This window comes from Antechinus flavipes, chromosome 4, assembly GCF_016432865.1.
Source record: "Antechinus flavipes isolate AdamAnt ecotype Samford, QLD, Australia chromosome 4, AdamAnt_v2, whole genome shotgun sequence".
Lineage (NCBI taxonomy): Eukaryota > Metazoa > Chordata > Mammalia > Dasyuromorphia > Dasyuridae > Antechinus > Antechinus flavipes.
Window position 1 is genome coordinate 111,389,650 of NC_067401.1, and position 23,674 is coordinate 111,413,323.

At 42.6% G+C, this 23,674-nt stretch overlaps 1 protein-coding gene across 1 annotated transcript in view; it reads left to right on the forward strand.

Moving 5' to 3' along the window:
• The first annotated feature begins 3,470 nt into the window (after nt 1-3,470).
• KCNN3 (potassium calcium-activated channel subfamily N member 3) overlaps nt 3,471-23,674 on the forward strand; it is a 299,637-nt gene continuing 279,433 nt past the window's right edge. The window contains exon 1 of the mRNA XM_051993926.1: nt 3,471-4,737. Coding sequence (XP_051849886.1) covers nt 3,832-4,737 — 906 coding nt within the window. The 5' untranslated portion in view covers nt 3,471-3,831. The remainder of the gene's footprint in view (nt 4,738-23,674) is intronic.

Consider the following 23,674-nt stretch of genomic DNA (forward strand, 5'->3'; position numbering starts at 1 on the left):
GAAAAAGCGGTCCCACAGAAACTCAGAGGAGAGAAAATAACCATGTAGTGAGGTGAAGATTAATAGGGTCAAATGTGATAGAGGTCCAGAAGGATCAAGTGAACCCCTAACCACTGGCTGTCTCCTAGTGCTCCCTTTTCTCTTCAGACTTGGTTTCCCTGACTTCCTTCAAAATCTTAGATAATATCCCACTTTCTACAGGAAACTTTTACTAATCCTTCTTAATTCTAGAGCCTTCTCTCTGTCGATCACAACAAACCACAATAGCCATTTGTTTTTTAGCTTGTATTTAGATTGTTTGTTCACATTTATTTACATGAATGTCATAGGACATTGTAAGGAGGGCAGAAACTGTCCTTTGCCTTTGTTTTTTATTCCTAATGCTTATAGTGCCCTGAACATAGTAGGTGCTTTAAAAATCTTTATTGACTGACCAGATGACAGATCAGCCCAAATCCATAATTCAGGTACTGAAGGTGTTGGGCAGCAAAGTTCAAGACTTATAGGACTTCAGATTATTAGAACTGATGCTACCTCAGACATCATTGGTCCAACCCTTTCTGGAACATAAGGAAGACAGCCTTGGGGACAGGAAAGTACAGGACTGTTTCTGTTCCTGAAATTGATCCAGAATTAGCAAGCACTGGAAATTAAAGCTAATCTAGATTTCAACATGCCTGTTATTAATAATAGGAATAATCATTTATTAAGAATATTTTAAAAATCAGTTGTAAGGGATTTTTGGTGAAAGACTTTCTTGATATCTACCTTCTCTCTAACTAGAGTCTTAGAGAGTTGTCTAGAGAATTAATGGTCAAATGACTTTTCCAGTGTCTGAGATTGGCCTTGAACCTGGGCCTGACTGAGGAGACCAGTATGATAGCCACTCTGCCAGGCTGCCTTTCATGAGGAAGATATTAACTTAAATCTGAAATCTGACTGGCAAACCAAACAGAATCTGTTCCTGGCTTTCTAAGGCATCATTCTGTGAGTATGCACACATCCATAATATGTATGAGGTGTGCTCAATAAAGAATGTACAGATCTTTGAATAACTAGGATCATAGGACGCTAGAAAGAAGCTTAGAATATAACCCCTTCTTAGAGGTGAAGAAATTTCCCAAGAGTACACAGTTAATAAGAAGAAGAACTGAGAGTCTAACCCAGGTGACCAGAACAAGATAAAATTTTAACAAACTTGGTCTTCTTTAAAAACAAAACAGATTTATTAATGTGTTTTGCTTTTATATCAGTCATTTCTGGATATGGCCTCCCACCCCCTGCTTCGCACTGGATTTACTCTTGTAAGAGTAAAATAGTAAAGGGAAAAAAAAACCCCAATCTCACCCATACCTTGTCTATATCTGACAATGTATGCAACATACTGACCCTATGGTTCCCTCCTTGAAGTTTCTTTATAGAATTTGTAAGGAAATAAGATTAGTAACTCAGACTTTGGTTTTCATTTAGTGTTTGTTCTTACATAATTGTAGTCATTGTGTATGCAGATTATGTGGCTCCACTAATCCCAGTTTTTCTCAGTTCATAAAAGTCTTCATGCTGCCAATCAACCTTTGTTTTTCTGGCTTTTTAAATTATGATTTTTTTTTCTGAAAGTGATCTTCAGTTTCTGTTTATCTTGAATTAAGGGAAGAATCTGATGATCAATATACACAGATAATCCAAAAACATCATTTTAGTCAGTTGCTCTAATTACTTCCTTCCTCTCCTCCTCCTCCCCAAAGCTTCTTAGAATAAGCAAAATAGGTTGGGGGTTTAATTGTCCCTCTATTAGGTATTCTGAGGAAGAAACACTAACAAGGTCAAGGGTCAAAGATCAGGAAGGAGGCGGAGGGAAAGCAAAGGTCATGGGAAAAGACCTTTCCCCAAATCAGTTGACTTTCATTTAAGATGGGAACAAATTCCACTATTGGTCATTTTTTTGGGTGATTCTTTAAGCATACAGACTAGGGCCCTGCACACAGTAGGTATTTCATAAATAGTTGATGATAATATTGAGCTTGGAAGCCTGACAGCTGTTCACAGCCCCTGCTGTGAATATCCTAGGGGGCAACTGAAGGGATGTGATCAGCAGGGAGGCTGATATTTTCATGGCCATAGAAATATTGTGTCAGGATTAGGGAGCCAGGATCACCTCTCATATGGGCACATTCTGCTTCTTGGAGACGTTCAATGCTGTCATTCTCATTTCTTCATACTCTCATCATCATCATCATCATCATCATCATCATCATCATCTCTCCTTCCTTCCCTCCCTCCCTCCCTTCCTTCCTTCCTTCTTTCTTTCCTTCCTTCCTTCCCTCCTTCCTCTCTCTGTCCCTTCCTTCCTTCCTTCCTTCCCTCCTTCCTTCCTCCCTCCCTTCCTCCCTCTTTCCCTCTGTCCCTCCCTTCCTTCCTTCCCTCCTTCCTCCCTCTGTCCCTCCCTTCCTTTCTTCCCTCCTTCCTTCCTCCCTCCCTTCCTTCCTTCCCTTCTTCCTTCCTCCCTCCCTTCCTCTCTCCCTCCCTTCCTTTCTTCCCTCCCTTCCTTCCTCCCTCCCTCCCTTCCTTCCCTTCTTCCTTCCTTCCTTCCTCCCTCCCTTCCTTCCTCCTCCCTTCCTCCCTCCTTTTCTTCCCTCCTTCCTCCCTCTGTCCCTCCCTTCCTTCCTCCCTCCCTTCCTTCCCTCCTCCCTTCCTTCCTGCCCTCTCCTCTTTCTCTATCTGTCCCTCCCTCTCTCATGTCTCCGTCTCTCCTTCTGCCCCCTCCCTCTCTCTGTCTCTGTTTCTCTTAGTCTCTGCCACTGTCTCATCTTGCCCTTGGAAAATCAGTCCACAAACATTTATTAAGAGCTTACTAGACTAGATGCTACTCAGCGCCCTCCACGTCCTGGTCTTCAGTTGATTTTTCCGCTGAAAGGCGTTAGAACTAGGATCATGGGATTTTCTGGTGGGAAGGGATCTCCTTTTCGGGTACAGGTAGCATTAGATGATCTCTGAGCACTCTTTCCATTCTGGGCTTCTGTGATTCTTTCATCCGTTCCAATCGCCTCATTTTACAGACGAGGAAACTGAGGCCCAAGGAGGGCAGTGAACTCAGCTAATACTCTATTTTAGCTCTAACAAAGTAAGGATGCATGAATGGAACTTTCCATCTCCACCCCTCCCCCACATCCCCTCTGCCGGCATCCCCTCAGCCTTCTGGCCCTGCTCCCTCCCTTCCTGGCCCCTCTGCATCCCTTATTCCTTTGGGATCGACAGATTCCTTGTACCTGTCAGAAAGGGAAGAAGGCAGCTGCTTCCGACGTCAGGCGAGAGAAACTACAACTCCCAGCAGTCTGCGCAGCCTCCAGCCTGTGCACCCTCTCGATGGGCAGGGGCTGGGAGAACCTCCTCTTTGGGGAGGAGCCTTGTGGAGGGGGCGTGGTTAAGATGTGGTTGGAGAGTTGAGCCAAGCCAATGAGACCAGCCGCTAATAAGTGGGTTTGGCTTACAATGTTCCAGTGGAAGGAGGAGAAGCAGAGGAAAGCTATTGAGCCTCAGCCGAGTGGAGCTGACCCTTGCCTGAGACTCTTCTAAAGACCACCTCCAGAGGCAGAGTTCTCCCCCCCCACCCCAGCTCCTCTTCCTCCCCTTCCCACTACAATGCATTCTTGACTGACAGCATCCGGACTCTAGGCAACCCCAGAGAACCGAACCAAGCCAAAGAAAAGAGGATCAGAGCCAAGACACTCTCTGGCTTGGGATCTCGGATGCCGGTCTTTCTTTGAGGAAAATCTCCTGAGAGCAGAATTGGGGTGGGGGGGTTTGTGGAAGGGAATCCAACCAATCCCCAAGATGGACACTTCTGGGCACTTCCATGACTCTGGGGTGGGAGACTTGGATGAAGACATGAAGTGTCCCTGTCCATCTTCGGGGGATGAGCAACAGCAGCAGCAGCCACAACAGCCACCACCACCACCACCTCCACCGCCGGCCCCGGCACAACTGGCCCCTCAGCAGCCGCCGCCGCCGCCGCCGCAGCAGCAGCAGCCCCCAGCACTGGCACCCCAATCTTCGAGGCCCCTCACCCAGCTCAACCAACTCCAGAGCCAACCTCTCCATCACAGCTTGCTGCACTCTTCTCCCACCGCTTTCAGGGCCCCACCTTCCTCCAACTCTACCACCATCCTCCACCCTTCCTCTAGGCAAGGCAGCCAGCTTAATCTGAATGACCACTTGGTTGGCCATTCTCCAAGTTCAACAGCTACAAGTGGGGCCGGAGGAGGCTGCAAACACAGACAGGCGAGCCCACTGGTCCACAGGAGAGATAGCAACCCTTTCACGGAGATAGCCATGAGCTCGTGCAAGTATAGTGGTGGGGTGATGAAACCCTTGAGCAGGCTAAGTGCCTCCAGGAGAAACCTCATAGAGTCCGAGCCCGAAAGCCAACCCCTCCAGATCTTTAGCTCCAGCAATCCACCCGAGATTGTCATCTCTTCCCGGGAGGATCACCATTCCAATCAGACCCTGCTCCATCATCCAAATGCCACCCACAACCACCAGCACTCCGGCACCAGCAGCATCAGCACCTTCCCCAAGGCCAATAAACGGAAAAACCAAAATATCGGCTATAAACTGGGACACAGGAGAGCCTTGTTTGAAAAGAGGAAACGGCTGAGTGACTATGCTTTGATTTTTGGGATGTTTGGCATTGTTGTTATGGTGATAGAGACCGAGCTCTCTTGGGGGTTATACTCAAAGGTAGGGGCTTCGGTTTCTCTTTATCCCTTTAACAAAAGGAGACAGGATTATAGGTAGCAAGGAAAGAGACAGAGGCAGGATTGAGGAGAGGCATTTTGCTAGTTTTATGTCTGAACACTGTTAACTTCCCATAGCTTTCTTTCTAAATCAAGGGAAAATTCATTTTCCTTAGGAGAACTCCCCCCCCCCAACACTTTCTCTGTTTTTCAGATGCAGTATTAGGTAGGATTAAAGAATCCCTTCTGAGAAATCATTTTTCCCCCTCCTGGCTCATTTGTACTAAAGCATAAACCTGCCGCTTAACACACCAATTAATTACATACACTCTGCCTTGATGATGTGTTTGCCTGAATGTGCTATTCCCATCCCACCCTACCACCTCCACTCCATCGCTTTCTCTCCATTTTCCCAAGGTGAAAAAATAGAGAAATGTTTGTGTAAGATCAGTTTATTAAAATCTCTCTAAACCCCTTCTGTCCCTCACCCTCTCCTTCCTCTGCCTCCCAAGTTTCTAATCTCGTCCTCTCTCCTGAGACTTGTGGCAAATAGTAAAGTATGGTGGCTGTAGCTTCCCTGGTGTATTGGGGCAAACGCACAGGAGGATGAAAGTGTCTCCCTCACTCAAGGAAAAGGGCTCAGAATCTGTCAGTTGAGTATCTTGTAAACATTCCCCCAACAAAAATGGCTACAGGTGTTAGTTACCGAGGAAAAGCAGTCCGGCCTCACTTTGCATCACACCATTTATCTTTGCCTTTTCTGTCTCCGAGGCTCCTGATATCTCTTAAGCATGCAGACAGAAAAGGCAAGCCAGTGTTAGCTGGAGCCTGACCCATCACCCCCCACTCCCCAACTCTGCCTAGCTTCGCCCCTCAACCCTTCTCCCGTTCTCCTCGGGAGGAAAAAAAAAAGATGTTTGCCCGCAGGAAGAAGGGAACGAGGGGTAGCTTCGGCAAAGGACCAGCCTCTTGAGTATCATTTGTCTGGTTGGTACGGTCATTTTCCTGTAGCACAAATCCAAACAGGTAGGAGGGGGGCTTCTCTCTTGCTTTAGGAGACTCCGGGAGGTAGGAGTTTCCTCCTCCTATCGGTGTGGGGAAGGGGAAGATGGGCTTCTGTCTGATCGCGTGTATGCTCCCCAGTTACCCTCCTATCTGAAAGGACCTGATTGGATTTTTGAAGTGTGTGTGAGTGTGTGTGTGTGTGTGTGTGTGTGTGTGTGTGTGTGTGTGTGTGTGTGTTTTGTGGCTTGGATTTCTGGGCTTATTTTTTATTTTTTAAAATTTACTGGGGGTGTGTGTAAGCGGCCGGGGGGCGGCGGGGTTTGCCGGGAGACAGGTTGGTGGTGCTGGGGAGTTGATGGGAGGGGTTCCTCGATGCTGTTCAGCTGTTGAAAGATTTTAAATAGAGCTCCTTTGAGGCAGGACACAGCTGCTGTGAGGCTGTCACATTCCTTGTTGAAATCTAGCCACCCAAACCCGGGAGGTGCTGCTCGGATTTCCCCCAATCCCTGTCTTTTTTCCCACCGTAAGGGGGCCAAATGCCCTCGCTCCAGCTTATCCCGAGGGCAGGGCAGACCTGTCTGACGGTGATCAGAACGGGGAGATCTTGCGGCTGGGAAGGGGGTGGGGGCAAGTCGTCTGAAGCTCACGTCCTCCCCAGGGCAGTTTCCCAACGAGTCTCTTAGCCCCAGTCACTCCGGAGGGTCCTCCCTCCCCACTCCGAGAACCACGAGTGGTGCCCGGATTTCCCTGTAAATCCCAGCTCACGCAGCCCACTCATCTCCTCTTCCCGTCCCCCTATCCCCCATTCCCCGCATTATGGAGGCTGCTCCCAGTCCCTTGGTCCAAGCTGCTGCCAAATACGTTCTCTGGAAGGGCTGATTAGAGCTCTGCTTTACAGATCATTGTGGACCCCACCCCTTAGCTCTAGTTAGCGCCGAGCACCAACGTATGGGAAAAGCCCCTGGTATAGCCCAGGCAAGGGTCCAGTCCAGGGAATCCGGGAGTCCCAGATTGGAGAAATCAGGGCAATCCCCACGAATTTGGGGGATGCCGGATCAAAAGGGAACTGCCATCTCTGGCCACACCTGTCAGGCAGCCAGGCTCCAGGGCTTGGGAAATATTCACGATTTTCGTTTTAGAGTCAAATGTAGATAAGCTTTAGTCTTATTCTTACCATAGAAAACTGCCATTTTCACTTTCTGTGGAAGAGATGCTGCTGCTGCTGCTACTGCTAGTGTAGTATGAATGGGGAAGGCCCGGGGGGATGGGGAGTGGTCCAAGCAATTGTAGGTCTCTGTATTGCCAGGTGAGGATCTGGGGGCGGTGGGTGTGGGCATTTGGGGTGGCTTGTCCTTTCTAACATCAAGGAATTCTTGTGTTCAGAAGCTCAGAGACTCATAGCAAACATAGCCCTGGCATTTCTTGCTTTCCTGGTTTTTGACTCCAATGTGGAAGCAAGGTTGGTTGCTTCCTTTCCATCTTGGTGATGATGTATGCTGATCACCGTTTGAACTTTTTTCTAATTAATTGTGAGAGGCAGTGATTAGCATCTCTCTTTAAAAAATAAACTCTGTATTCTGGCTCTGTTTTTAGTTGGGGGTCTTAACAGGTTGGAGACAACTGGCTGATGGCATGGAGACGTATATTCCTAGGATGAGAAACCTAATTGAATAGAATGAATGTCAATCTTTATATATGAATGATTAGAACAAGGAGGAAGATGGCCAAGTGTTTTTGCATTTCCACTCAGGATAATCATAGTCAGGAGGTTTAGGGTTGGATTAAAGGAAGAACTTCCTGGCAGTGAGAGGATGGATATACACAGATGGACAATTGAGGGTGAGATGGGGGTACTGGTAGGGAAACTCCTTTACTAATGAGCTTTTAAGATATCCTGCCTTGAGTGATTTATGAACAGATCTGCCTGGAAATGGGAATTAACCAGAAACCTCCCAGTGGAATGACAGCTTCTATAGAAAGGTCCTTGGTAAAGCAGACCAATGTTTTAGGTGGTAAAGAAGGAAGATATTTAAGGAATGAAATATTTCCTGAAGGATGAGCCCAAGTGATCACATAATTACTTACTCTTGGCAATTTTTGGAAAATCTTTCCAACTGAGTAAATTTTTCTCCCAATGTGAAAGTGAGACAGATAATATATCTGCTATTCTCCTGCCTTCTTGACAATTCCTTAACCCAAGTAGGGTTAACAGATGTTTGGATAGGAATGAATGAGTTCCCCAAATGGGACTTAGCCTCTTGATGTGGAGATGTTGCATGCCTTAAAAATATTAACATGAGCATGAATATAATTCATAAGTGGAGTCTAAAATAAATTCAGAATAGATTCTGGAGGGGGAAGAGAATAAATATACAGTACCTACTATATATCAGGTACTATGGTAAACCCTTTTTATTAATATCAATTAGGTGGTATAGTGAATAAAGTGCCTGGTCTGGAGCTAGGAAGACCTGAGTTCAAATCCTGCCTCAGACATTCACTGTGTGACTCTGGGTAAATCACTTAACTTCTTCCTCAGGTCCCTCATCTGTAATATGGAGATAATAATGGTACCTACCTCCCAGGATTGTTGTGAGGTTCAAATGAGATAATAATTGGGCAGAGCTTATCACAGTGCTTGGAACAAAAGACCTAGCTATTATTAATATTGTTATCATTCATTATCATTAATTTGATTCTTGCAATAACCCTTTGAGATTGGTACTGTGTTCTATCCATTATCAGTTCCTGTTTCCCAGTCTGCCCCACTAGGGAAAGCGACGGTGAAGGTTAAAGCTGGAGGCAGCTAGGGATGAACTACTGATTAGGAAGTGTGTGGGTTTCATAGTTTAGACAGCTGGAAGAAGGTATAGGAAGAGACAGACATTCTTTGTACAAGGAGGGCTTCTGGGCAGTAAAACTAAGGTTGTGTGTGTGTGTGTGTGTGTGTGTGTGTTGTGTGTGTGTGTGTGTGTATGTTGTGTAGCTACAGTGTCTTCTGTTTGAGAGAGACGAATGAAAACATCTCTGCACTTAATAGGAGAGATGTTGCCTTTAAAAAGGACTTTAGGGCTTATTTATGTGTGTGAAGCATCATGGTACAGTCCAATGATGGACTTGGATCAGAGATTCTGAATTTTTGAGCTGATAAGGATTCCCAAAGGCCATCGAGTCTAATGCCATCATTTTACAGATGAAGAGACAGAGTCCCAGAATAATTGTGACTTGCCCAAAGTCATATAGCTAAGATTTGAATCTGGGTTCTCTCATGCCAGATTCACTTTGAATGACACTGTGCTACTTCTCAGATTGGTGCTCTGAAAGGCAGGAAACACTGAGTTCAAATCCTGCTTCCTACATATAGTCATCAATGCCTTGTTTCTATGATCAAGCATTTTCTAAGACTCAGTTTCCTCATCTGTCAAATAGGGATAATAAGACTTCACTTGGTTGTGACCGGGCAAACATGAATATAAAGGTAAAGGGCTTTGTAAGTCTTAAAGGATTGATCATGTGTCTATTGTTATTATCTGTGTTTTAATAAAAGCCCAAAGCCATCCTTGAGAACAACCAAATTCACATTTGGAGAGGTGGATTTTTTTCTAACCAATTACAGGTAGAAATGCTTCCAGGAGTACTTGTTGGAAAAATCTTGGTTAAAATGGCATTTCATAGAGAGAGTGTCAGTCAGAGTTAGCAAGGTGCTGACTACCCTGCAGACACCTCATGAGCCTTTGGAAAATTCTTGGGAGCTTGAGCTGAGAAGCTTCCTTAGATATCAGGCCTACTCCGAGCAGGAATCACAGAACCGTGATGGAGGCTAAGGCCTTCATTCTTTCTCCTCCCTGGAATGAGGGAGGAGGTTGTTTTTCTCTGGGTCCTAGTTAGGCTTGATAAGACCTCCCTACCCCACAACAGTCCCCATGTGGAATTCCCTCTCCCAGGGCTCCATCTGAGAACTGGTACTTCTCTCCAGCTGATGCACTCATAAGTGAGCTTGGCTTTCCTGCTAGTCTGGGGAGTGAGGGGTTTGCTGTTCCATCTTGGGGGAAGCCAGGAGATGCTGTCCCAGCCTGGCTGATGGGATTTGTTCTGGCTCTGACATAGCCTTCTACAAGAATCATCTTTCCTTGACTTTTAGCCCTCTTCATAACTCTTAGATCAGGAATTCTTAACCTGTTGTATGTCATGGACTCCAGTGGCAAAGCTTACCAATCTTGTTCTCAAAATAATGCTTTTATTTTATTTTATTTTATTTATTAGCAAGGCAATCAGGATCAAGTAGCTTGCCCAGAGTCACACAGCTACTAAGTGTCTGAAGCTCGATTTGAGCTTCAGTTCTTCTGACTCCAAGACTAGTTCTCTCTCAATAGATAGATAAATATCAGTAAATAGTACTACCTATCTGCCTCCAAATAACATATAAAATATACATTTAAGTTTACAAAATCAAATGCACAGATTGCAAAGAAAATCAACAATCAATATCATGCTGTCATCAAAATATATTTAAAAAGAAACAAATCAAACAAGTTCTTGGATGCCAGTTAAGAACCTTTGTTCTAAAATTTCGTGGTTACTTTCCCGATCACTGTTCACGGCCTTCTTTTTTTTCTAACCTTGCCTACCCTGGCATTCCAATCTTTAAGCAGAGGTCAATCTGTGAACTTGCTTAAATTCTAGATGTTCTGTTTGTCTGCCATCTGGACCCAATCTTTACCTGGAGCTATGGAACCTGCTGAAGCAGGGAGACTTTTTGGTCACTAATTACTCTCTTTAAAGAAGAGCCAGTCATGGGAAATCATTCTTCATTAGCAAGCCCAGAGGAAGCCAGTGATGGGTCTTAAGAACCATTGCTTTTTTTTTACTTACCAAAAAGAAGGAAGCTCTCTCTGATCTATGTAGATTTATAGCAGTAGAATTGATGATATATTGGGTCCTAGGTAGCGATGAACTAGTCTTCTAAAGGTCTCTTCTACTTTTCAGCTGTCAAGTAGGATTGTTTTTCTTCCAGTTTAGATTAATGGATATTTTTTAAAGGGAAGGGAAAAAGGACAATTGAAGGGACTAAGTATTTATATTGTGCCTACTACATGCCAGAAACTGTGCTAAGAGGTTTTACAAATATTGTCTCATTTGATTCTCCCAACAACTCTATGAGGTACTTGAAGTAACTTTGGCAAATGGTTTTTATAAATTGCTCATGATCATACAACTAACTAGTAAATGTCTGAATCTGAATTTGAATTCATGTTTTCCTGAGTTCAGGCCCACAGCCTGAAAGGTGATTTCCCATCCTGCTTCAGAACCAAGTCATTCCCCATGATCCATAGCTTTCTTCCCTCATCTGATTATTCAGATGGAGGAGAGAGTTTGCTATTTGTTTCTTGGCAAACTTGACTGGGAACTAAAGGCTGCCTGGGTTTCTGAAAAGGACGAAGCCATCTCAATTCCCATCTCATTCCATGGCATATTTTGCTGGTGCATGTGTAGGTGGATGTGTGCACTTTTGGGACCACCCTGATATTCTGGGGAGAATTTCAGAGTATTCAAGAGTCTAACATTTCTAGCATTCTGAAGCAGCTACTAGACTGGCAAATCTCTCTCCACAGGTCTTTCCTCTGTGCCAAGACAAGCTTTGATCAATAGATCCTGGCATGGAGGTCTCTATTCAAATGTATAGAACAGGGGCTTGAGACCAAAGGGTCACCCTTCTAGGGCAAGGTTATGAGCTTCCTTTGTTTGGGTCTCACCAAGTGTAAAAAGTCCTGAATTGGGGGAGAGAATGACTCTGCTTAGTCAGATAGATAAGGAAGCCTTTCTGCCTCAAAGGGTGGTGGCTGCTTTATTTATAACCTTTGGGGACAGGCTTATAAATGAGTCAAATGTTTGTAACTCACAAAGGGTACGGCTAACTTTGTATATACCCTTCCACTCAGCATGTCAGCAGCCTATTTATAACTGTCCTGGGGGAAAGTTATACTGTGCCTGGACTTCCCGGCTGGATTCCCCATAGACAACATTACCCACATGCTCAGGCATGGGGTTTGTAATTGCTGGCACATTTATCTCCTGCATGAAATTAGATAGAAATAATTTTAGGACTCCTATATTATTCTTACTGTATCCACCGAAAAGGCTGATTTGTGAGACCATTGGGAAGAAAAGATGCTTTAAAAAAACCAAGGAACCTTTATAAAGGCTTCAGGTCCCAGTTGAAGATCTATGTAAAACAGGGATGCTTGGGGTTTGTTGTAATTATTTGTAAAGTACACTTTGGGAGAGGATAATATATGTGTGCATGTGTGCCCGTGTGAAGGAGAGAGAGAAATTGTGAGTGGGTGGATGTATATTGATGAAATGCTGCCTTACTCAGCTCCAGTGGCAGGTGGATTAACTTGTTCATTCTTAGCTGTTTTTCCTTTCTCTTTCTCCCTCCCCCTCTCCTTTTCCTCTCTCCTTCCTTCCTCTCTATCCTGCTCTTTCTCTCCCTCCTATCCTTCCCCCTTTGCCTCTCCCCTTTCCCTTTGCCCTTTCTCTTCTCTCCTCTCCTCCCTTCTTTTCCCTTTCTCCTTTTTTCCTTTCCCTCTTCTCCATCTTTCTCTTTCTCTTCCTCCTGTCCTTCTCCTCCTTTGTCTCTCCCTTTTTCTCCCTCTCCCTCTCTCCATCCTCTCTCTTTTTGAGAAAGACATACACAGAAAAGAAGGCAAATCACACTTTCCTCTTTAAGATAATGAGGGGACCCTGTTGTTACAGTGAGGGAGGTTGTAGAGAGGAACATTCTAGTCACTTTTCTCTTTTGGGGAAAACCCCAACTGAAGCTGATATATTTTTCTTATGCTTTATTCCTCCTCCTCCCCACCTCTCCCAGGCTCACCCACTCCCTGTGGCCAAGCTGAGCTACTAGAGAGGGGGAAGGGGAAGAGGAATGAAGAGGCAAAAGCTATTTCTCAAAAAGATTATCAGAAAAATCAAGGTATGATGAGATGAAACACAGTAGAAGAAATTGTTGGCTGGCACACGGGGGAGTTCCCAACATATAAGTGAGATGCAGCAAGAGGAAGAAAAAAATCAAATTCCCAACAGTCATCACCCTCAACAGTCAGAGTAGGACTATTTCATAAAAGTAGAGAATTGTAGGAAGGACTAAAGAAGGCACTTGGTTCAACCCCCTCCCCATCCAATATCCACAATGAATGGCCATGAATGGTAATCTAAAATCTGCTTGAACACCTCTGGGGATGGAGAACTCACTACTCAGTGGCAGCTCATTTCTCTTTTGAATTATTCTCATTGTTGGGAATTTTTTCCTTCTAGTTCTCTGGTTATATTTATGAAGAGGTGAGTTTTGGGAGACAGCTTGAATTCAGTCTTGTGTGGAGGCAGTGGAAACAGACTAAATGGCTTCTTGGGATACTTTCCAGGCTTAGGATTTCACCTAGATCACTCCCTAGGGATTCCTGTGACTGGAATTAATTTCTGATTAAATAGTAGAGTGAAGCATAGTTGAAGCCAGGAGTGAATCCATCAGACTAGGGAGGATTTGTCAGATGCTGCCTTCCTTGTGTTCCATAAAGTGCACAGCATGGTCAGTATTGTTTGGATCAAACTCTAGCATAAATTGGCCAATAGGACCAGATGAAGGCAAATATTAATGGCCTTTTCTCCCTCATACTTCATTTCTCCTTTCCTTTCCTACTTGCTTCCTCTCTGATTTCCTTTCTTTCCCTTTCTCTCTTCTTTTTCTCTTCTCTTCTCATTCCTTTTTCTCAAGGCTGTCTAGAAAACCCAGAGACTTTGTCTCTGCTGATGGGATTCAAAGAAGTAGCCACATAAAATAATGGAAAGAGTGGTCTGAATTCAAATCCAACCTCAGACACTTATCAGCCACTTCACCTCTCTCAGCTTCAATTTCCTCATCTAGAAAGTAGGAATAACAATAGCATTTACTTCATAGAGTTGTTGTAAAGTTCAAATGAGATAATATTTGTAAAGCCTGCACAAACCTCCAATTGCTACATAAATATAAGCAACTATTGTTGGGAGGACTTGGTACAATTTGGTGCTAGCTGGAAGAGGAAGGATTGATAATCCTGTTTCTTGTGGGCAACTTCACTTATCTTCATCTTTTGATCTATAAAATTGAGGTTGTTGGGTTGGATTTTTAAACTCTCCTCTAGCAGGAAAGTCCTATAATTTGAACTTTAATGAGAACATGCTGATCTTCATGGTATTTCCTAATGAATAGGAAGGCATTGCCATTGTGGTGCAGTGGGAGGAGAAATTGATTTTTTTATTTTTTAAGATAGAATACCTGAGTTTTAATTCAGCCGCTTTTACTTACTACTTATATGACATTGGACCAAATCACTTTTCTCTTTTGAAAAAATGAGGGAATTGAATTATCTCCTAGAGATGCTAGAATGATAAGCACAGAGTTAGAAGGGACCTTACAGTCCAACCTCTATTTTAGGTTAGTGACTTGCCTTAAGGTTCCTCAGTTAATAGAGCTGAGATTTAGATCCAAGTTACCCAACTCCAAATACAGCCTTCTTTCCATTTGGCCATACTGGCTCAATTCCAAATTCTGTCTCACAATGGGGAGTGGGCAATGGGATATAGTGGAAAGAATGAGTTCTCAGCATTGGGAGTTTGGTGTTTAAATCTCAGTTTTCTTATTAACTGAATGATTTTGAGTAAATCATTACTTCTCTATTTCCTCATCTACAAAATGAGTATTAGACAATCTCTTAGGTTTCTTCTGGAATAGCTAGGTGGTTCAGTGCAAAGATCACTGGGCCTGGAGTAGGAAGACTCATCTTTATGAGTTCAAATCTGGTCTCAGATGTTTACTAGCCATGTGACCCTGGGCAAGTCACTGATTGCCTTTGTTTCCTCATCTGTAAAATGAACTGGAGAAGGAAATGGCAAACCACTCCAGTGTCCCTTTCAAGGAAACTTCAAATGGAGTCACAAAGAATCGGATACAACTAAGTGATTGAATGACAACAACAGGTTTTCTTCCAAGTTAAGTAATCTATTAACTTATAATTATGATAAACTGAGGGAAAAAAATTTCCTACAGGGAAAAAAGCATTAGATTTGGAATCAGAGTACCTGACTTCAAATCTCAACTCTGCTACTACTCCCTGTGTGACCTTGCAGAAATAAATGATTTATCATTCTAAGTTTCTTCATCTGTGAAATAAATGTATGGGACTAAATGAGCTCTGAGCTCTCTTCCTGCTTTTGCACTGTGTCATTTAGCTGCCTAACAGTATAAAAAGGCAAGTAGAAGAAACTAGGAAGATAGAGTGGCCTTACCTGTCATTAAAGAGTTGAAATAAATGGAAGTTGTTTAGGCTTGATGTCAAGAACAGTTTTGATTGCCTCCTGAGGGATGGAATGGGGTATCTTCAAGTGAAGGGGAAATGAGCACTTGTAAGGTGACCCAATGCCAGTTGGTTTTGAAAGATCATGGAGAGATTGGGCTGCCAGAATAGGCAACTATGGTGAGAAATTTCAGAAACAGAAGAGAATCAAGTATGTAAAAGTAAACTTGATTTTGATTCATGACAAAATTATAGGGGATGTTATTAAAGCAATGATTAGGGAACATCTAGAAAAGAAATTGGTTGTGACACTTGTAGAACATGGGAAAAATCAAAAGCAGAATGGGTTGATAAGGTTCACCTAGATTTTAGCAGGGTATTACAGCATAGGTTCCCCACTTAATGTCTGTAAACTTGGTTTTTAAGTGTTTTTGGTTTTTAGATATTTTGATAACTTTATTTTAATATAATTGATTTCCTTTGTAATCTCTTAAATTTATTTTATGTACTTATAAATAGCAAGGTGGTACAGTGTATAGTTTGGCTTGGAGTTCTGGCTTGAAGTTAGACATTTTCTTGAGTTCAAATCTAGCCTCAGACAAGTACTAACTGTGTGATTCTGGGCAAGTCACTTAACTCTGTTTGCCTCAGTTTCTTCATCTGTAAAATGAGCTGGAGAGGGAAATGGCAACCCACCCCAGTGTTTTTGCTAAGAAAACCTCAATTGGAGTCACAAAGAGTAGGACACGATTGAAAAATGACTGAACAACAAAAACCATTATTCTGAAGCAATAATCCATAGACTTCATCAGTCTGTCAAAAGAGTTCATGACCCAAAAAGGGTTAAGAACCTCTGCATTAGACAAAGTCTCTCACGTAAATTCCTGTAGGGAAAAAAATTGCAGAGACGTGGGCTAGAAGATAATACAATTAGGCAGAGTCAGAACTAGTTGAATGATTGGACCCAAAGGGTAGTCATTAATGACTCAGTGGTAGGGACCTGATAGCTGTCTTCACAAAGGGTTGGCATGTGGAGGAGGGATCAAGCTTTTTCCTACTTGGCCCCAGAGAGAAGAACCAGGAGAAACACGTGCAAGTTGCAAGGTAAATTTAGGCTTGACGTCAAGAAAACTTTTGAATAATTGGAGCTGTCCAAAAGCTGAAGGGACTGCTCCAGGGAGGAGTGGATTCCCTCTCACTGGAAGTCTTTGAGTAAAAAAGGGAAGACCATTGTTAGATAGATTTTTTTTTGAGGTAAATGGGGCTAAGGGACTTGCCCAGGGTCACATAGCTAGGAAGTTTCCCAGACAGAATTTGAACTCAGGTCCTCCTGACTTCAAAGCCGGAGTTTTATTGACTGTACCACTAGCTGCCCTTCTCTGATAGATTATTGAGGGCATTCTTTTTCATGGATGGATTAGACCAGATGGCAGAAAAAAGTCAAACTTATTGGATTATAGTTTGCAGATTCAATTTTCTTTCCTTTGTGGAAAATGCAGATATTTGTCCCTCTATAGTCTGAGATACCTTTCATGTTTACCATGACCTCTAAAAAAGTTTCTGGTGATGGCTAAACAATCATGTCTGCTAATTATTTTACCCTGCCCTAGGATATAGTTCATTCAAGGATCAAAAGAGATAATATTTGCAAAAAAGTGCTTAGTACAATGCTTGGCATATAGCAAGTATTATATAAATGCTTATTCCCTTCTTTTTCCCCTTTCTCTGGGTCCAGTGACTTTAAGTCTTCAAACATGATATCCTTTCTCAGGATTCTCCCTCTTTATCTGAGGTTTACATTCCTTACTAACTATTTTTATTCTGTCCAAAGATCCTTCTGCTTGGCAGAGAAAACAAACACACATTTTCAGTTGAGCAGCTCTGCCTCCACGCTGTTATTTGTTACCATTGTTCAATCCACCTGGAGGAGCTGTTCTTTCCTCTCTTTCCGTCTCTTCTTTTCCCCAAATACAGCTGAACAAACCCTTTCTGTACACCTCTACTTTTCCTTACCAGTCTCAGCACATTCTGAACTGCAGCACTCCTGACACTATTCCCCAAGGAGGATGCCACATTTTTACCTTCATCCTCTCATGTCTTCCCCTTTCTTCTTCCAATTCTGTCTAACTAAATTTGTTAAGCTCTTGATATATGCAAGATCTGGAGGATGCAACAATAATTTCTGACCTCGAGGAGTTTACATTCTATGGGGGAGGAGGGAGGAGGAAGGAGAAACACATCATTTCAAGAACTTAAGCTGTTCCTTGTACATTCGAAATGGTTGCTTTAGGTGGTGGTCCATTTTCTTCTTCACTGGAATTATTTTAATTTGTTTCTTCTGAGTTCTTATCTCCAGAGATTCGCATTCCTTCAAAGGATGACTTCCCCTGAAGAAAATTTTTCTAAAGCTTTTGCTGAACTATTCAAAATTTGTTCTCCCCAAATCTGGGGTACACATCTGAATATAGCTGACTTTTCTTTCCTTGTCTGACACAAATTCTAAGGTGAAATGGCCACATCTCCCAAGGTTCTGATTAGTCCTATCCTAGGTCATGAAAATAAGGTCTATAATAGAAGTTTCTCACATTGGTCCCTGTATCTTTTGTAGGATGAAGGAATCATGAAAGCAAGGTTATTTAAACTACCTTTTCTACTTTGGGCAAAGAAAGGCATTCCAACAGATACCCCTCTTCAACACCGGCATGTCTCCATGATAGTTTTGTGATCCATTTCCCAACCTCCTCATCAATTTTCTTTTTCTGTCCAAGTGGTCTATAATCAGGGAAAGCGGAAGGTTCAGATGAGACAATGGCAAAGTATTTTGCAAATCTTAAAGCACTATATACATGCTTATTATTAGTAATAGTAGTACTATCTGGCTATCAAGGATCTAGTCTGGTGATGATTTCATTCCTTGAGTTTTCAATAGCACTCCTCTGCACTCTAGCACTTTTTACATAGGGAAATAAGGGTATGCCAGTAAATGTTTAATAATTGAGCTCCTCTATCTCTGTATCTATGTCTTCATCAATGTCTATATTTATGTATCTATATCTCTATCTTCACACAATTTTAAGTTTCATTTGCTTTACACTTAAAGTTTAGACAATTTAGACAATTAGACAATTAACAAAACAATAAATCAAGCCCTGATTTGTGGTGGTTTTTGGTTTTTGAGACTTAAATGCTCACAATGAAAATGTAACCATTAGTTTGCCATGAGTTGTGTCTAGCACACCCATCTCTGAAGTATATTTTGATAATATAGCTTCATTTCCTCTTCATCCAAATGCCCTCCCCCTGTGCTTTCTTGCGTGGCTCCTAGATTTCCTCACATCTTACCCTCTTCTTTTTGAACAAGATATACCTTTCAGTCTCATCCTACCATGTCTCAGTAAACCTATGAGACCAAATCTGAATCCTAGCATAAGGATCTCTCGTTCACCTTACTTGTCATATATGCTTTGTGCAATAGTGTATAGATATTAGAAGATATATTTTACTGATTTCTTTTTTTCTTTTGTAACTTTCTGTGTGTCCTATTGCTAAAGATTAAGTTTAATGGATAGAAGTTGTAGAATAGATTTTTGGTTCAAAATGGGTCAAGTCAACAAATATTACTTAAATTTTTACTATGTGCCAGGCACTGTGGAAGTCCTAGAGATACAAATAAAGGTAAAAAAAAGAAACCCAGTCCCTGCCCTCAAAAAGCTCACCAACTGATGAGGAAGACAATATACAAACAATTATGTACAAAGAAAGCTGCTATATATCAGAGGATTTGAAGATAACCAAGGGAGGAAAGACATTAAGGGGAATTAAGAATGACTTCTTTTAGGAGGTGGGATTTCAATGATCTCAACAATTAGAGCTTGTCAAAGGGGGAATGGAGTGCCTTAAGAGGGCGAATCTCTGTCTAGAGATCTTCAAAGAAAAGCTAGCTGTTCACTTCTTGGCAATGTTATAGAAGAGATTCTCAATTAGTATGAACCAGATGGTTTTTGAATTGCCTTCCAAATCTTTTATTCTGAGGTTATGTATATTTGTATGGATTTATCTTCTATAGACGTAGAATTCTTCTACCGGGGCACACATATTGTGGGGTGATTTTTGTTTGTTTGTTTTGTCAGTCAAAAGATCTCTGGACTACAAACAGAAAACCTGGATAATTGTCCCAGCTTCGCCTCTCATTAACCATGTGATCTTGGGCAAGTCAATTGCTCTTAGTTACCTCACCTGTAAAATGTGGGGGTTGAGCCAGATTGCTCAGGTCTTCTCTCTGAGCTCTAAATTCTGCAGTTCTGTGAGAGTATGAAAGATCCCAATGAAGCAAAAGGTGTGTCTAACCCACACATGTGGTTTTGTTCTTTTCCTTTATAAAAACCCAAGTGCCTAGCCTAGTAGTTACTAGGTAACCTCTTCAGTGTTTCAATCAAAACACCAAAAAGCTAATTTGACTAAAAGAAAGAGCAGGTTGGGAAGAAGAGGGAGTGCATGTTGGCAGCCTGGACTTCCCAAGGCCAAGAATCCTAGGTTTTTCCTCCAAAAAGTAGATTAGGCAGATCATTTTCAGAATCTGTGTTTATAACCATTTTGACTCTGGCAGCAACAGCAGTGGTTAGATGTGGACATGAAGAACAGTCAGGTTGAGAGAGAAAAAAAGAGGACTCTCTAGGTGTCAGTCCTCTGGCATGGTGACATTGGAGGGTTTTTTTAAAATCAAAACTTAATTTCACTTAGTCAGGCCACATGAAGAAGCTGATTAATAGGGCTTAACTTGATGCACTTTCAGGCCAGGAGGTTCAATTCTGGGCAATACACGGCTATGTGGCAATGCATCCATTCTGCTGAATTGCCTTAGTTCTCTCATCTGCAAAATGGGGATAAAAATCTTTGTACAATTAGGTGCTTTTGCCTTTCTTTGTGTCCCTGGTACTTAGTACAGTCCTGGCACATAGAAAGAACTTAATAAATGTTTGTTGACTGACCTCCCAGCTAATAATAACTTGTTGAGCAACTATTACCTATTTCTCAGGGTTTTTGTGAAGAAAGGAGCTTTGTAAACCTAAAAGTGCCATATAAATATGAATTATTATTGAACAGGGAACTGGATTAGATGATCGTTTAGCTCTCTCCCTACTCTGTGGTTCTATGAACCTATGAATTTATTAAATGCCTACTGTGTGTCAGACACTGTCCTAGGCATTGGGGAATACAAAGACACAGACAAAATAGTACCATTCTATTAGGAGGGAGATTGAGCAAGTCAGGTCAGAGGCTAAGAGAATACTCAAGAAGAAAGAAAGGAGCTGCAATGAATAGACATAAAGTTCTGAGAGAGAAGCGTGTCACAAAGGTAAAGAGCAACAGTGATATAAAGAAATGTGAGGATAATAAGAACGCTTGTTCATATTTATATATGGCACTTTCAATCAATCAATAGTATTTTAAAGTGCCTACTATGTACCAGGCATTGGGACTGCAAATACAAAGGATGAAGCAAACCTTACTTAATAAGTTGCTTAGCTTCTGAAAGGGAAAACAATTCTATATTAAAATGCAGAGAGCATAAATGCAAGAGCTCGCAGCCTTTATTTTAGTTATTTCATTCCTTCTAACTCTATGAGATGGCTAGTGCCAGTATTATGCTTATTTGGCTTGGAGACTTGAAGGGGCTTGCCTAATGTCTCTAGATTAGTAATGGGAGCTGACCCCAAGCCTTCTGACTCCAGTTCGAGGGTTGTTTTCACTCTACTGGAACCACTTAGCTGCTCTGTCTCTTTTCTGTGGGTGGATAATTTAACCTCCATGGCCCTCAGCTTCCTCAGAGGTAAAATGAAGAGATCATATTAGGTTGCTTCTGTAGCCCCTTCCTGATCCTATAATCCATATTCTTAGATAACCTTATCTATATAGAGGAAGGTGGGCAGGGAGGAGGTGGATCAGAGTGCTCAGATCAATTGAGTCCTCCCCCCAATCTACTGCACATAGGGACAGATAAGAGAGAAAATGAGATGTGAAAGGATATTCTTTGCAGATCTTGCCTTTATCATCTGCTCCTTCTAGTTATTTCAAATGTCATTGTTCAGTCATTTTCAGTTTCGTATGACTCTTCACAACCCCGTTTGGGGTTTTCTTAGCAGAGATACCAGAGTGGTTTACTATTTCCTTCTCCAGCTCATTTTACAGACAAGGAAACTGAGGCAAACAGGATGAAGTGACTTGCCCAGAATCACCCAGCAAGGAAGTATCAGGTGGCAGGATTTGCACTGGACATGGGTCCTCTGACTCCAGATCCAGTGCTTAGCCCACTGTACCACCTAGTGCTTTTCTATTCTCCCGCAAATATATAGATTTTCTCTTTGGGGTTAGGGGCTGCTCCTTCTGGGTTCCCACAGCACCAGGCCCATAACAGGTGCTGGACAAATGCTTGTTGGTTGCCTGACTGCCCCAGGCACGGCACAGAAGATGACAAAGAGAGAGGAATACTTGATATTTCCTGTTATGTAACTCCAAGAAGGCAGATTTTCAGTCTAGACCTGAGATGCTGAGATGTGGGTGCTGTTCTTACGGTTCATAGGATTTCCAATTTAGAGCTGGAAGGGACCTTGGAGAACACGGAGGTGATACGACCTTCAGATGAGCAGATGGCGCTTTTACATATTACCACAGTTCGGGTGGGGGTCTTCCTGTCTCTTGACTTCCAGCCACTGTTTACAAAGGGTTCACCTTTTAACCTCAAACGCTTGGCGCCCTTCCTGCCAGCTCTGGGTGGAACGAGGGGAAATGGCAGGTGGGGCAGGGGAGGAGGAGGAGGAGAGAGGGGCGAGAACCTCGGCTGCCTGAGCAGGGGGGAGCATGTAGGGCCCAGTGCTGAGAGCTTGCTTGCTTGGGGGGCAGGTGGAGAGTGGGCTAGAGACCCGAAGTTTTCTTAACAGAGCCATACTGGCCATAAATGAACAACAAAGTGAGAAATAGCATGGAAATGGACATCTGTTACTTTTCAGTCCACTAGTTGGGTACTTTTCATAGAAGGACTTTGGTCTAATTCAGTATCTAATGGGCAAGAGAGCAATTGGCTGGGGTAAGTGCTTCTTCCCCGGTACCTCCTTGTTGTGACTAAAACTATCAGTCAGTTAATAAGCCCTTATTAAGGATCTGTGCTAAATGCTGGGGATACAAAGAAAGGTAAAAGATAGTTTCTGCTCTGGGCCTGAGATATTTACCAGATAACCTCAAAGATCCCTTTCAGGTCCAAATCTCTGCACCTGTTTGCCAGGAATTACCTGAAAGGGAAGAATGTTTGCTCTCTATTGATGGAGAAAACCATAGTTCAGAATGGTTACTTAACTTATCCAAGGTCACACAGCAAATTGAATTAGAATCCGGGTTCCAGTCCTGTGCTTTGTTGCTTTCAGTCTTAACTCAAGTACCTGATATTAGTACCATCCCAAATCATTCTGGGTGTTTCTGGCTTTCTCTGCTAGAGGGTAGAATTAGTGATTTTTCAAGCACTTATTTCTCTTTGCCCTTCATGAAAAGTCTTTCTCTGGTGAGTCACCGTGGTATTGAGATGACTGTGACTTCTCCAGAGTTATATACATGAGCAGGGGGGAGATTCTGGTGGATCCTTCCCAAAAGGAAGAGCTTCTAGTATAGACCAACTGGTAGACTGTGTGAATATTATTTGGGGACCACCTTTGTTAAGTAGGGGGAGGTTCATTCCCAGAGTGCCCACAAGGTAGCAAGTATCTGAGGCTGGATTTGAACTCAGATTACTGTGCTGACAGTAAGCAAGGAAATATTTTTGCATTTGCTTTTGCTCCTTGTCTCTTTTCAAGTCCTGTTAAGTTCTTTCCTGATCCTTCCATCCCTCTCTTCCTTCACACCTGTCTCCTTTCCTTTCCTTTCTTTTCTCCCTTTCACATAGCAATATGTAGTCACACAGTCCCGGTTCCCTCTGTACCACCTCATAGATGTCTTTCCATATTTCCTTATGTGCTTCCTAATGGTTATTTTTATGGTTCCATAACATTCCATTACCTTAATACACTACAATTTTTCCGGTCATTCTCCAATGTTGGAATAGAAGCTGTTTCCCATTGTTCACGGTTACACACAAAGCAGTTGTGAATATTTTTAGGTAGCTAGGTTCTTTTTTTTCCTTTTTGGTTCTGTCCTGGGGATAGAGTCCTAGCAATGGAATTGAATGATATTATCATTTTTGTGATCCTTATTGCATATGCTGTGGATACTTTACTGATGACTTCTTAAAAAGCTAGTTCTGGACCAACTGTCTCCCTTTTCCCTTTCACTTTCACACATAATCTGACCTTTCCATGGTGGGAAGGGGAGCATTGAGAGCTAGCCTATGGCTTTATCAGAAACGGTTTCAAAAGCTTGAAATATTTGAATCTTCTAATTGAATCCACTTCACTTTGAGAGCTTTGGAGCACTGGAGGGAGGTTGCTTTTTCTGATGTCTTTGCTTGGGTCAGAAAAGCAAACAAATTGGAATCAAAACCTACATTTAGAGAGTATTTCATAGGATCACAGATTGAAAGCTGAGAGAGGGCAGTTATAAAGTGCTTTTCACTTTTTTCAC